This window comes from Sphaerodactylus townsendi, linkage group LG01 (assembly GCF_021028975.2).
Source record: "Sphaerodactylus townsendi isolate TG3544 linkage group LG01, MPM_Stown_v2.3, whole genome shotgun sequence".
Lineage (NCBI taxonomy): Eukaryota > Metazoa > Chordata > Lepidosauria > Squamata > Sphaerodactylidae > Sphaerodactylus > Sphaerodactylus townsendi.
In genome coordinates, this window is record NC_059425.1 from 79,108,792 (window position 1) to 79,123,293 (window position 14,502).

The window sequence follows — 14,502 nt, forward strand, 5'->3', positions numbered from 1 at the left end:
ATGCTTTAGTCACTTCATTTGTCACTTTTATTGAATTTATTTGGAGAACTTTTTAATAATTCTTATTATTCACTGTGTATGCACTTTTTAAAGACAAACTGTTCTGCATAAAGAAACCTGTTCGTGAGTTTTGTGTAATTGACACAAACATAGGAAATAGGCTTTCTACTAATGTACCTAATTCTCATTCCTGCTGCAGCATCTTCAGGTTGCCTTGAATGTATACAGATAATCAGCTGTATGATAACTTGCATTTGGAGGTTAGATCCTTAGAGAGTATGTTGGAGCCCAGTTCAAACACTGTGGTGTCATGAGGAGGCTGCAGGAAATGCTACTTGTCATAATGGGTTGTAGCCATGTTTGACTCCCCTGATACCATAGAGCAGTGATGGCGAACCTATGGCACAGGTGCCAGAGGTGGCGCTCGGAGCCCTCTCACAGAGTTCATCATGTGGGGGCGGAAAATCACCCCCACGCCCCCCCCCCCAACACATCTAGGCTGGCCTGGGCCACTGAGCATGACATACACGCACCATGGTGAGCACGGAGGACTTGGCTGGCGGGCCTGGTGCCTGTGCTCCGGGTGGCTGCTGCCCAGGGGTGGGGGTGCAGAGGAGGCAGAGATGCTAGAGAGGCACAGAGTGGTTCACTCGGGACTTTCTGGAGGCTAGAGCAGGCTGGCCCCTGCTCGAACGGGTGGAGCGGAGCCAACCAGTTTTTTCTAAACTAAAACCTCAGCATTCGGGTTAAATTGCCGGGTTGGCATTTGGCAATAAATAAGTGGTGTTTGGGTTGCAATTTGGGCACTCGGTCTCAAAAAGGTTCACCAACACTGCCATAGGAAGTCTTTATACCATCAATACACTCTGTTGGTATTCTTGGTAAGGAGACTAAGAAAAGGTATCTGAAGGGCAAACACACTGAATCAGTTCCAGTGGCCTCTGTGTGCTGATTTTAATATCCGAGATGGCTGTTGGAATGTGCAAATAGGAGTTATTAGCTAGTTTTGGATTTTGCCTTCCAGGCTGAATTCATTAGATGCTTTCTACTTTGCATCATGGTTCACTTCTCTTCATAGTTCCTTTCCATCTTCTGCAGCTTCATATTCTTGCTTGGATTTGAATGAAACATGCTTTCAAATCTGAAAATAGGCAGTTCTTTGAGAGGTTGCTTGTCTAACAAATTAAGTGGGGTTTGCCATGACTATTAGCATTTTACAACAGGGTATTGAAAGCAGTTTCCATAGACTTTCTTTTTGACTTTCAATTTGCTATTTGACAATACTTGGGCAATATTTTTTTTCACTTAATTCAGCCACTGCCTTGTCTACTATTTACATAGAACGCAGTTGTGAAGGCCTGGAACAAATGGCAACATTTGCAAAACTTTTCCTTGTGTGTATTATTCTGGTGAATTCCCCCCCCCCCCCCCCCGGATGTTATATGTCCAAGAAAAAAGTGTTTAGTAAAATCAGTAATCACATTCTTCATTCATTTAATAGAATCCTGCTATGTGGGTTTCTCACATATGAGAAATGAGAATGTTTATATAGTTCTAGTCCTAAATCCTAAGGCATGTTCTCCCAAAAGCATTTCAAGCACTTTATCTTTTTGTTGTTGTTTAAACTTACTAGTATATGATAATGGCAGCCTTTAAATAGCAAGAGGGCCTGCTGAGCCACTGGGAGATTGGTCAGAGGGGAAATGGGAAGAGGTCCTGGGAAATGGAGGGGAGCTACCCAGAAAGGGAGGAGGTGTGGTTGGAGACAATGAGAGTTAATTGACATGGACTGTTCATCTGTAAATTCAAACCAACTTAATTATATTTTTGTTTCTGTCTCCCCTGTTTGAGAAAAATGAGACAGAGTGCTGATATGGTAGTATTCTTTTGCGATTGAGTGCCTTGATTAGTTGCTGAGAGGCCTTAGTTAATGGTCCCATAGCTAGGTACTTGGCATCTCTTTGGAGTTATTTTTGTCTTCAGTAAGTATAATATCAAGCAGAGGGGGGAAATGGAGGCTTCAGGATAAACATACTGCTGGTGCACTTCATTTACATACTAATTCGTTTTGTGATACTTTAAATAGTGATAGATTTATGAAGACATAAGTTTTTATGGAATAGTCTACTCTATCAAGTGCAGAATTTAAACACCTGCTGTCTGACATCCTTCTGTAAAAATGTAAAAACTATCAATGAAGACTCCATACCTGCGCTTTTGTATAGAAGTCTCTCAAGCTTTCCTTATGTAAATTACCTTACAATTTTTTCTTAAGATTATATCAACTCTTGCTGTCTTGTATCATAATTAGGAAGTAATTTTGTAGCATTGATAGATAGTAAGTCTTCTCCATGAAAACATGGAACCTTAAATTCTGCTTCTCTATAGTCTGTTTATTGATTTCATGTAATTGCTTCTTTCAGGGTTTGGAGTATTGTGAAGAAAGGTATAGTCTTGACCTTACTGGGGGTGTTTTCTCTTTAAGAGGACAGACAAGCAACACCAAATTAATCGGCTGTCAGACTATAGAAAAATTTCGAAGCCATGTTGACAGAGAAGATGGCATTAATGAAGGTTGGTATGGGCTGTATTTCAGAAACTTAACTAGCATTATTGAGAGTGAGGGTTCCGTGCTGATTCTTCAGTTCTGCAGTGAAGATTCTGTTCATCATGTTTTCAGAGCAGCCCTGTGTGGAGATTGTGCAGGCTGCCTGAGAGAACTGACCAAATTTTTCCAGAAGCTTTAGTGCACCTGGAGCTGTCTCTCTCTTCCTCTCCAGAGTCAAGAGCAGCCAGGTTTCTTGCCTATAACACATGAAAGGAGGCAGGAAGACAGGAAAAGTGGGCTTGTCATTTTTGCTTTCTAGTGTTTTCTCAGCAATCAAGGAATAAGAGGGGAAGTCCTCCTATGGATTAAAAACTGGTTGAGGAACAGGAAACAAAGGGTGGGTATAAATGAGAAGTTCTCACAGTGGAGAGATGTAGGGAGTGGTGTCCCCCAGGGATCTGTTTTGCTCTTTAACCTATTCATAAATGGCCTGGAAGTAGGGGTGGGTAGCGTGGTGGCCAAGTTTGCAGATGATACCAAATTATGTAGGGTGGTGAGAACCACAAAGGATTGTGAAGAGCTCCAAGCAGACCTTGATAAATTAGGTGAGTGGGCTAAGACATGGCAAATGTAGTTCAGTGTAGCAAAATGTAAAGTGATGCACATAGGGGCAAAAAATCAAAACTTCATATCCACGCTACAGGGGTGAGCGCTATCAGTCACAGACCAGGAAAGGGATTTGGGCATCTTAGTTGATAGTTCCATGGGAATGTCAACTCAATGCATGGCAGCTGTGAAAAAGGCAAACTCTATGCTGGGGATAATTAGGAAAGAAATTGATAATAAAACTGCAAAGATTGTCATGCCCTTATATAAAGCAGTGGTGTGACCACTCTTGGAGTACTGTGTTCAGTTCAGGTTGCCTCATATCAAAAAGGATATCGAAGAGATAGAAAAAGTGCAGGGAAGGGCAACGAGGTTGATTGAGGGGCTGGAGCACTTTCCTTATGAAGAGAGGCTGCAGCATTTGGAACTCTTTAGTTTGGAGAGGAGATGTCTGAGGGGGGATATGATTGAAGTCTATAAAATTATGCATGGGATAGAAAATGTTGACAGAGAGAAAATTTTCTCTCTTTCTCACAATACTAGAACCAGGGGGCATTCACTGAAAATGCTGGGGGGAAGAATTAGGACTAATAAAAGGAAATGTTTCTTCACACAACACGTGATTGGTGTTTAGGATATGCTGCCACAGGAGGTGGTGATGGCCACTAACCTGGATAGCTTTAAAAGGACAGATTTATGGAGGAGAAGTCGATTTATGGCTACCAATCTTGATCCTCCTTGATCTGAGATTGCAAATGCCTTACCATACCAGGTGCTCGGGAGCAGCAGCAGAAGGCCATTGCTTTCACATCCTGCATGTGAGCTCCCAAAGGCATCTGGTGGGCACTGCGAGTAGCAGAATGCTGGACTAGATGGACTCTGGTCTGATCCAGCAGGCTCTTTCTTATGTTCTTAAGATACTCGAGGAACAAAGTTACTGGTAAGTGCAGCTTTGTTTCCTTAAATAATGGAATTCTGCATAAACTTTGGCCAACTTCAGTGTGTCCAGTTTTTTCTCAAAAGTCTGTAGCAACTATGAGCAGTCTCATATATGGAATAATTAATTAATCATAATCATAAATCAGATATATAGAATATATGATAAATGGTTCTCTACATGGTGACTACTAAAAAGAAACTGCAGTAAAGGTAGAGCGATTACCTTTTGCTTCCAACAGGTAAAGATGAGGACATCCTTATTAATGGCTATGTTTATTATTTAATCCATCTTTTCCAATAACATCTGACAGCTATCATCAAAATACAGCTAGACCTTCCATGTTTACCTGTTCTGGTAAGGTAACTGTTCATGGCAAAATGAGGAAGAGTCTTGTGGCATTTCAAGGATGCCATAACAAGTCTGTTAATAATAAGCCTGTGGTCTACAGCCTGCTTCCAACCTAGCTTAGGCAAGTAGTCATTAAAATGTAATAATGTATTCATGTCATCTGTTTCTGTGAGGCATATTGCTCATGGCAGCTTCACACAGTGCTAAAGTATATTTAGCATGTCCTAATGGTTAATGTTGTAATTTTTAAAAGTGGAGGCTCATGTCAGTGGCTGTGCAACCTTTTGATTAATCTCAGAGATCTGATGAGGGTCTAAGAGCTGCTTCACAAAGTAATTGATTATTCTCACACATATTTGCGGTTGGAGAAATTGAAATGGGCATTTATACTTGAAATAAAAATTTGTAATTGGCTGGGACCCCTTCCCACATGTGCATTATATGTACAATAACAAAAAATCTGCATACAAGGTAAAAGGATGTCGTATTCCCTATGCAGCTTTGACATACAGAAGTGTTTTCACCTCTATGCAGGAATGAGATTGGGCTTCCCATATTTTGTTTTTTTAAAAAAAATTTATTGTATCATTTGAATTTTACAGTTTATAGTAATTTCCTTTTCAAACAATACATACATTTTCAAACAATACTTTTTCTCCCTCCCCCCATTTCTTCTTCTTCATAGTTTTGTCACACAAACAGCAGTAAGTTCATTCTCTGTAGCCTCTTCTGCCATATTTCTTCATTGACTCGAGCTTCTTTCATCCACTCCACGTATATTATCCATATCTTCAAAATTTCATTCTGTTTATCTTGCCATGTCTTATTTTTGGTTAATATATTGAAAATATCAAGTGTCACTTGTTCCCAGATATATTCTAACCATTTCTGAAGTGTCCATTTTTTCTTTTCTTTCCAGCCCAAGGCTATTGTTGCATGGGCTGCTTTAATCATTATTTTACACGTATAACTATATTGTTTATCCAACCTTCTGTCTTCCATTACGCCCATGAACATTAAGTCATTATTTAAATCAATATTAATCTTCACGAGTTTCTCGATATATAACAGTACAATTGTCCAAAATTTTTTTACTTCTACACATTCTATCCACATATGGCTATAATATGCCTCTTGGTCTCCACAGTGCCAGCATTTAGAACTACCGTATATACTCGCGTATAAGTCGACCCGCATATAAGTCGAGGCACCTAATTTTACCACAAAAAACTGGGAAAACTTATTGACTCGTGTATAAGTCGAGGGTGGGAAATGCAGCAGCTGCTGGTAAATTTCAAAAATAAAAATAGATGCCAATAAAATTACATCAATTGAGGCATCAGTAGGTTAAATGTTTTTGAATATTTCTTTCAAAGAAAAACAGTAAACTGGCTCTGTAAGTGGAAAAGAGGGTCAACAATATGGTATCAACAATAATGACCCCTGGTCCCTCAACAATAATGATCCCTGGTCCCTCAACAATAATGATCCCTGGTCCCTCAATGATGCTGCTGGCCTCCACCCGGGCCAGAGCTTTTACAGCTCTGGCCCCTGCCTGGTGGAACGCTCTGTCTCCAGCTACTGGCAGAGGGCCTCACCGGGATCTCTAAATGAGGATTTCTGCAGAGGCCTGCAGAGACAAGAGCTGTTCCACCAAGGCCTTTGGGAGGGGTCCGGCCAGCTGAAGGTCCCCAGCTTTCTTAATAACATCTGTGAACCTACCGCCCTTTCTTTCCCATTTCCTTTTCAGGGGACTGATTAGAGAGGCAGCCATCGATATATTTGATGTTAGAACGCTGCTTTTAATGGGGTTGGGTTTTAATATATAGAGCTGTTCCTAATTGTTTTTATAGTTGATATTATTGATTTTACTGTGCTCTATTGTCTGTTGTTCGCCGCCCTGAGCCCTTCGGGGGAGGGCGGCTTATAAATATAATTAATAATAATAATAATAATAATAATAACAACAACAACAACTTTAAAAGTACAAAAACTTTAGCTCAACCAGCAACCAAGCTAAAACACAAGAGTTAAAATCCTCCAAAACTGGATTCCTCATCATCATCTGTATGTGTCCAAATGTAACCCAACTTAGATTTTAAGAGGGATATTATCAGAAATGGAAAATCTACTATTAGCTCCCATTGGCCAGAAACAATGGAATGGGGATGGAGACATCCCCTTTGGGGGGGGTCAATAACTTTGGATCCCCGACCCAAACTTCACCAAACTTGGCTGGTATCATAAAAGAGACTCTCCTGATGACACCAGCCAGGTTTGAGTGATAGTTTGGTTCAGATCAAAGTATATGGACCCTCGAGAAGAATAACCCCATCTACTAATAACTCCCATTAAGAAAACAATGGGGAATGGGGGCACCTCAACTTTGGGGGAGTCCATAACTTTGGACCCCCTGAACCAAACTGCGATTACCAAACTTGGCTGGGTATCATCAAGAGTGTCTTCTGAGGGTACCCTGAAGAGACTGAATTACGCTGGCATAAAAACTGCGCTTCCTGCTGGCCTGCAAAGTAAAAAACACAAAAAAATTTAATGACCCGCATATAAGTCGAGGGGAGCTTTTTCAGCATTAAAAATGTGCTGAAAAATTCGACTTATACATGAGTATATACGGTAAGTCCTTTTATCATATATGCTAGTTGTTTTGGTGTTCTGTACCATTTTAATATCACTTTTCTTTCTAACTCCATATATTTCTCAATCTTTATATTTTTCCAACTGTCTATTAATTTTTCAGTATTACCAATGTCTAGAAACTCTTCTTTCTCCCATTTTTGATTCAATGTTCTTATCATGAATTCCTTATCATCTACCATATATTTGTATATATGCCCTAAAATTTTCCCTTTGCATTTTCCATATAGTTCCAGACATTTCGCCATTATACATTCTCCTTTTATCCATGAAACCTTTATCCTTTCCCAAATGCCTCTCAAAACCAACCAGCTCGTTTCCTCCTATCTCTATAAAATTTTGTAATGTCATAATTTCTCCTCCTTCCCTAGTCAAATTTGCTAGTTTGAATTCCTTTTCAATATTTTTATCACTTTTTCCCCTTCTTTTCCAGCCACACTTCCCAAAGGTGCCAGGCATCCATTTACCTCTCTATTTTCCCCATATATCTAGCAAGACCTTTCTTGATCCTATTGCTTTTTGATTTCCTTTCTTCAACTCTTTATTAAAGATACCATGTGTACCAACTCCTTCGTTTATTTCATTTTCAAACTTAACCCATTTTTCAACATTATCCTCGTTTATACTCATCAGACTCTTAATCTGGAATGCTTCATAATATTCTTGCATTTTTGGAATCCCCCAACCTAAAGAATTTTTTGTCATATATATGATCTTATTCATGGTTCTTGGTTTTTTTATTATTAAACCCAAGCTTATTATTAAACCCAAGCTTTCAGCTTTCTATCCCATTCCTCAAATTGTTTCGGCTTCCCATATTTTGTTGTATTTGAAGTAATAAAGATGCTATGACGTGTGGCAACCAGGTTGAAATGCCTTGCAGTGTACTATGTCCACATAGAGGGCTTCTTGCACTATGTTTTTTCCTCCTTTGGGCACAGATGTTTGAATCCCAAATATACTCATACCAAGTCAAACAATGCAGGCAACTTAGCTAAGAAATCTTTATTTTCTGTAAAAGGTGCAGTTTGGGGCTAGAGAAAGGTCAGGCCATTTTTCAGTTCTTAAAAAAGAGAACGTCACTATAATTTTCAGCATGTTGCCCAAAACATTACTGCACTGAAAGTCTTTAGGGATCATTAGTTGACATGTATCCATCATTTTCACACGATTACTACTGGTTTGATACTGATTTCTTCATATTAATACTGTTTTTATTACAGTGGCTAAATTCAAGATGTAATTAAATTGCTTTTAAGCACAAATAGTTGCTCGTTGCGCTCCTTCCCCTCATGCATGAAAACTTTTCAGACTGATCAAATGTCAGCCTGTTCCATCAGGATGGAGGCATCTTGGGAAATTGTAGCTTTTAGGATCCTAACTTGGAGTTTAGCCAGAGAAGAATCCTAGTTTATAAGGGGGGAAATCAACACTAATTTGTGGAGGCATGTATTCAAATGTTAAGGCAAATAGGAGCAAGATCAAAATGTGTAGCTTTCAACCAAACTTCATTCACAAGATGAGTAGGGAGTCGGAAGTGCATGAGAATGACAGCAAACTCTTTACATAGTATAATTTCATAAATCTTTATGATTTTTAACATTTTTTTTGCATTAAAATAGATGTGAGGTGCATTCTGCAAAATAGAACTGTACTTATAGCTGACAACATTTTTTACAGCAGTGTTGTCTTTTTTCCCCAGTCATATCACCTGACACAAGTGTCTCAGTCTTCACCTGGCAAGTGAACACATATGGTCAAGGCAAACCATCTGCCTATCTAGGTATATTTGACATAAATCGCTGGTACCATGCCCAGATGCCAGACTCATTAAGGTAAGAAGTAGCAGTTTCTCCTCATGATTTAGAGTTTTATGACCTGTGTAACTTCTTACTATTGTCTGTTTTCTTAAGACCAGGGGAATTTCTACATAATTGCCCCTATTTTGCATTGTGGTCCTTGGATGCTGTGGTCAGCATGACCAATCCACATCGCATTTTGGATGTCCTGGTACATGAACGAAGCTTAAGTCGTGGTGCACCTCCATCATACCCTCCTCCTGAACAGTTTTTTAACCCAAGCACCTATAACTTTGGTAGGTCTTTTGTAACAACTGTGTCTATTAGAAAAATGTTGAAAATGAAGACTGAGATTTGAAATGTGTATCATTTTAGCATGGTTGCTGCTGTCCCTTAGACTTTCCAGGTCATTGCTTGGCTAGTACTTAAAATAAACAGTCCTTGTTTGAAATCCCTGTACCAACCAAATATCTTCCTACTTACTAGTATATCAATAGTAGTAAGGAAACTTTTTTGCAGCACTCAGATATGACTGGGAGTATCCAAGATAGTGTAACAGCTCCAATGATAAGCAGGCTACCTTCAGATTTGTGGCATGCTGAAAAGGTTTTGAGATAATTATTTATTTAATTCATTTATACACTGTGTTTCTCTCATGTGGAGATCCAAAGAGGGTTATAACATTTTCCTCTCCTCCGTTTTATCCTCACAATAATCCTGTGATGTCGGCTGGGCTGAGAAAGTGTGAGTGGCCCAAGGTCACCAGTGAGTTCCATGGCACTAGTAGAGAGTCAGATCTGGGTCTTCCAGATATGAGTCCAACACATTTTATCACACTATACCACATTCCATTATTTATAATAGATTGGATTCATCAGTGTTCAAGCAGAAACCCAAATGGACTTAGTTCCGCTTGCTTTCCTTAGCTAATACCATTAATACATAACTCTCTTCTACTGAGGAAATTTCCTGGCTGGGGAGCTCATACCATGCCCATGAAAGAAGCAGTTTGGGAGAGGGTATAAGGAGGAGTGCAAATGCAGGGGGTTTGTGTCCTTGACCAATGGAACTTAGAGGGATCCTCTTTAGTGACAGCATAACATTAAAATGTGGTTCTAATCACCTTTTGCGTCTCCTGCAGTTTCTGGAGAAATGTTTGGATATTGTTAGAAGAAAACAAAGTCAATAAGGATCTTTAACTTTTGAGAATTATCAGTATTTTGTTTTGCTGGCAATGAGAATTCTAATGAAATTCTTTCTTTTTAGATGCGACTTGTTTGTTGAACTGTGGAATTGTTCATGTAACATGCACAGGGTTCCAAAAGGATGTAAGTTTTTTTTAAGTTTTTGGTCTCTGGAAGGTTCTAATTATTTGCACTCTTTCCCCACACAAATCATTACCTTGGCAGTTTTATCTGTAAGATGTCTGAGAGGTCACCAACAATCATTGCAAGAAAGGAAAACCTCATGGCTCTAGTGATTTCTGCACCACATGTGTATTTCTGCACCAAATGTGTATTTGAAATTGTTTTATAACTCATTACCCTCCACTGTTTACAAAATGCAATATGCTGCAGTAGTTATTCCTGATCATAGACCACCTCCAAATCATGATAGGCTACATATTTCAGGTGCTGAAGATATGTATTAACTGTGTAAGACTGCAGAGGATATAAAGAACAACGATTGATAAGTAGTTCTTTCCTTATTTTTGTGTTTAAATGGATGTCCATACGTCAGCATATTTAATAATCAGACTAATTTTGCTTAAATTGTCATTTAATCCTCGTTTGGAAGTAAGAGAACAACCATCTCTAGTTTGAGAGAACAGCAATCTGTAGTTTGCTGCAAAATCAGTGTTTTTTAAAAAAAAATCAGATCCATTCATAGGGGAGAGGGGAAATAATTTTGGAAATTGCTCTTTTTCCTTAAGTTGCTCATCCCTTCTAAAGTTCATCTGAGAGAAATTAAATTCACTCTTGGGATTTGTTGGTTACTTTAATAATCCAGAACCTATTGCTGATATAGAAATAATGATCTAAAATATTTTTCCTTGGATTCTGCATAAACTCTTGCAGGTGAGATCTTCCTCTCGTTTTTCTTCCTGCAGCAGTCTGTCATGAGGAGTAACTGTTGCTTGATTCTACCTCTTCACTGCAGCTCCCAACTCATTTGGCTTTTCATCTGTGCAGGCCAGATGTTTTTGTAGTGGGAACATAATTAACTGGCATGGTGAAGCTGTCACAATGCTTCATTTCAGAAAAAATATATTGCTAAGTTTTTTAAACACTGACTTCTGCAGATTTTGCAGTTTTATTCATTTATGGGAACAATTAGTAATTGCTTCTGTGTTCACAATTAATTGCTTCTGTTTGTGGTTTAATTTCAGACTTTGCATTTCTTAAAACAATCTGGTGGCTCTTTAAATGAAGCCATTCCTGATAGTTACAACAGATGTCTTATAGCTGGCTTGCTTTCTCCAAGATTTGTTGACGTACAGCCTTCAAGTCTAAGTCAGGTGAGTTCATGACAAATATATGAAAGACAGTGCAGCCTTTTACACTTCATGCTCAAGTGTGGGCATTCTTGAATTACCTAGACCAGTGTCATTCTGACTTCAAACACAGCTGGGGGAATAAAATGACTTGGGACCTCTGGTGTGAATTACTGATTCTTTATTCTCTTCATATTTGGTATCCTTCTCTTCTATCCTTTTCACTGGTTAATATCTACATGCAGCTGTTGACTAAGGTATTGCTGGTATGCTGTTTCTCTTGGGCTTGTGGGCTAAAAGGTGGGATTTAAAGTGAACTTTTATTTGTTTTAGGAAGAACAGTTGGAAGCTGTATTATCAGCGGCTGTTCAAACTAGCTCTTTGGGGCTTCTCACAAACTGCATCAAACAGTGGACCACTGAAGGTAAATACAGCCTTACTTACACCTCCCCAACCCCCATTGTTTTCATTTTAGAGATACCAGATTCTAATATTTTTTGTTCCTGGTTTTATTCTAAGAACAACCAAATTCTGCCCCCAACTTGCGCTTTGTACTTGAATGGACATGGAATAAAGTGATTACCACAAAACAAGAGTTTGTTCGACTATGTAAGTAGTATTTGACATGTGTTGGAAGTATTACAATTGGACTGCCATATGCTGAATATTTTGAATCACTGGGCTGAATTGTTGTTTCATTTACTCACATTGAAGTGAACACTTTTAAAGCACTTTGAATTAATAACAATGTCATAACTTTGCCTTTGTTTTATAAGGTGTCCCACTGTTTGACAGATCATCCAACTTTATTGATCCACAAACACTACAGTCTCTGCAGCGCTGTGAGTTGCTTCTTAGCAACCTTAACACAGTTTTGAACTGCTTTGTAACAGAGGCACAAGAACTCACAGAAAAAGGTTTGTAAATGATAGGAAATTTAATATGCACATCTCACCATATAACTTTCTTACGCATAGTATTCAGTTTTCCCCTTCTCTGTGTTCTAGCAGAGATGTGGGACAGTATTCCTCATGTTATAAAAATAGTGGTGAGTTTCTTTCTTAGCTTTTAAAAAATAATTTAAAGCAGATATCAGTGTTAGATCTTGATGAAATGACATGTCTTTTAATTATTGTTTGCATTTTTAAACTGATTGTATAAACTGTGACATAAAGAATTCTGAGCCTGGCTGTAGCCAGAAAAGGGCAGGATATACATTTAATAAAATAAAAATAATGCCAGTAAACATCTGGCTAGGGTTGCTGTTTCCTCAAAACCAGTATGGAGGGAAATAAAGCTAAATGTGACCCTTCTATCCTTTTCTCCCTCTAAGATCAGTAGAAAGGGGCACTGGCAAGTAAATGTTTATTCAGTTATAACCTATACTTGAAAGCCTGGCTGCAAATTGCTAATTTGCTTTTAAACAATAAAGTATTCACTCTTTTAAAAACAATGTCTTAATCCATTTGCAGGCATTACAGATTTAACAAATAAACAGACTGTAACAGGTCTACTTTTGCAATACGTGCAAGTTGTCATCTGGTTCTGTCGATCCAGTCTTCTTCCTGAAGGCATAGGTAAGCTTTATAAACAGTGGCTTATTTGTCCTGGGTTTATAATTGGGTTGGGTAACACAGCTACAACAAACACTGCTGGCAATATGGTATGAGGTTTGGATTACTTTGTTTTAATTTACTAGTGGCCTTATTTTTTGAATTGCTGATATAATGTGCAATGGACTAATCCTAGAGTAGTACTGCAAGCAAAATACATTATGTGTTAGGGCTGTCAGTAAGTTCAAGAGTTTTCAGTTGGTAAACATTATAAAAACTTCACCATAATGTCATATTACTGTTGAAGAACATGATGGTGTGCCGTACAATAAAAGGTACTACTCCTTGTTGAAAAGGAAGGTTATGTAACTTTTACAGTCTACACTTTAGAACAAAAATAGCCTCAAAAATGAACAAATCTGTTGCTTGGCTGTTTTGGGTTTTCTGGGCTATATGGATGTGGTTTGGAGGCTTTTGCTCCTGATGTTTTGCTCATATCTATGGCTAGAATCCTCTGAGTGTTTCTCTCCATGACCACCATGACATGCCTCTGAAAATGCCAGCCACAGATTCAGGCAAAATGTTAGGAGCAAAAAATACCAGACTATAGCCACACAGCCCAGAAAATCCACAACAACCAGTTGATTCAGGCTGTGAAAGCCTTCGACAAAACAAACTATTACAGTCTATTGCTTAAAATGTTGATATTTCAAATTGTACCACTGATTAAAAGGTTGCTGCACCGTGAGTTAGAATTCGTATTTTCAAGCGTGGGGTGCTTGGAGAATCAAATGCCTTTGATTTTATTTTTAAACAGTTGCACTTCGGGAGTGAGTAGTTCAACTCATTTGAAGCTAAGAAATCCTTAAATTATCTAGGAAACGTTTGCTTTTATGTTCTATTTTCAGTTTGGGTTGGTTTTCTTATTTTTTTGTAAAATGAGTCTTCATTTCTTATTTGTAGATGAAGATATGCAGTTGTCAAAACCTTTCTATAACTACGAGAACATACAGCGCTTTTATGTCAGCAGTCGTCAGAAATTAGAACGTTCATCAAGGTACGTCTTCTATAAAGAATTTGAAAACCATTCATTACACAATTTGAAGAGGGCAATACTGAGCAACCGCTCCATTGCACACATCATATCTGTTGTGCCGTCTGTGACGTAAGGTAACGAGCAGTAATGACCAGAATATGTATTATCATCCTCCCCACAAAAGCCATTGTGATGTAGCTGTTAGAATTTCAAACTAGCATCTGCGAGACACAGATTTTAATCCCTGCTACGGCTTGAAGCTCAACAAGTGACCTTGAGCCAGTCACACACCTATGTCACAGGGTTGTTGAAATGTATGTCCCAATTTGGCCTCTGTGATCTGCAGATTTACTGGTGGTCCCTGACCCCTCAATGATGCGACTAGCCTCTACTTGGGCCAGAGCCCTGGCCCCCGCCTAGTGAAACGGTCTTTAGACATATGCCTCTCATGGTTAACTGGTCCTTGAGAACACAGGTTAATAAGAAATCTCTCCCCTCCTCTAAATATTTCTTAGACTCTCAC

The 14,502-nt window shown here is 38.8% G+C and overlaps 1 protein-coding gene across 3 annotated transcripts in view; it reads left to right on the forward strand.

Moving 5' to 3' along the window:
• Nucleotides 1–14,502, forward strand: part of AHCTF1 (AT-hook containing transcription factor 1) — a 71,345-nt gene that overhangs the window by 24,541 nt on the left and 32,302 nt on the right. For all 3 annotated transcript variants that reach the window (XM_048484720.1, XM_048484710.1, XM_048484729.1), the window contains exons 8-17: nucleotides 2,424–2,574; nucleotides 8,800–8,932; nucleotides 9,011–9,192; nucleotides 10,163–10,224; nucleotides 11,286–11,414; nucleotides 11,724–11,814; nucleotides 11,910–11,999; nucleotides 12,167–12,307; nucleotides 12,863–12,967; nucleotides 13,907–14,000. In XM_048484720.1, coding sequence (XP_048340677.1) covers nucleotides 2,424–2,574; nucleotides 8,800–8,932; nucleotides 9,011–9,192; nucleotides 10,163–10,224; nucleotides 11,286–11,414; nucleotides 11,724–11,814; nucleotides 11,910–11,999; nucleotides 12,167–12,307; nucleotides 12,863–12,967; nucleotides 13,907–14,000 — 1,178 coding nt within the window. The remainder of the gene's footprint in view (nucleotides 1–2,423; nucleotides 2,575–8,799; nucleotides 8,933–9,010; nucleotides 9,193–10,162; nucleotides 10,225–11,285; nucleotides 11,415–11,723; nucleotides 11,815–11,909; nucleotides 12,000–12,166; nucleotides 12,308–12,862; nucleotides 12,968–13,906; nucleotides 14,001–14,502) is intronic.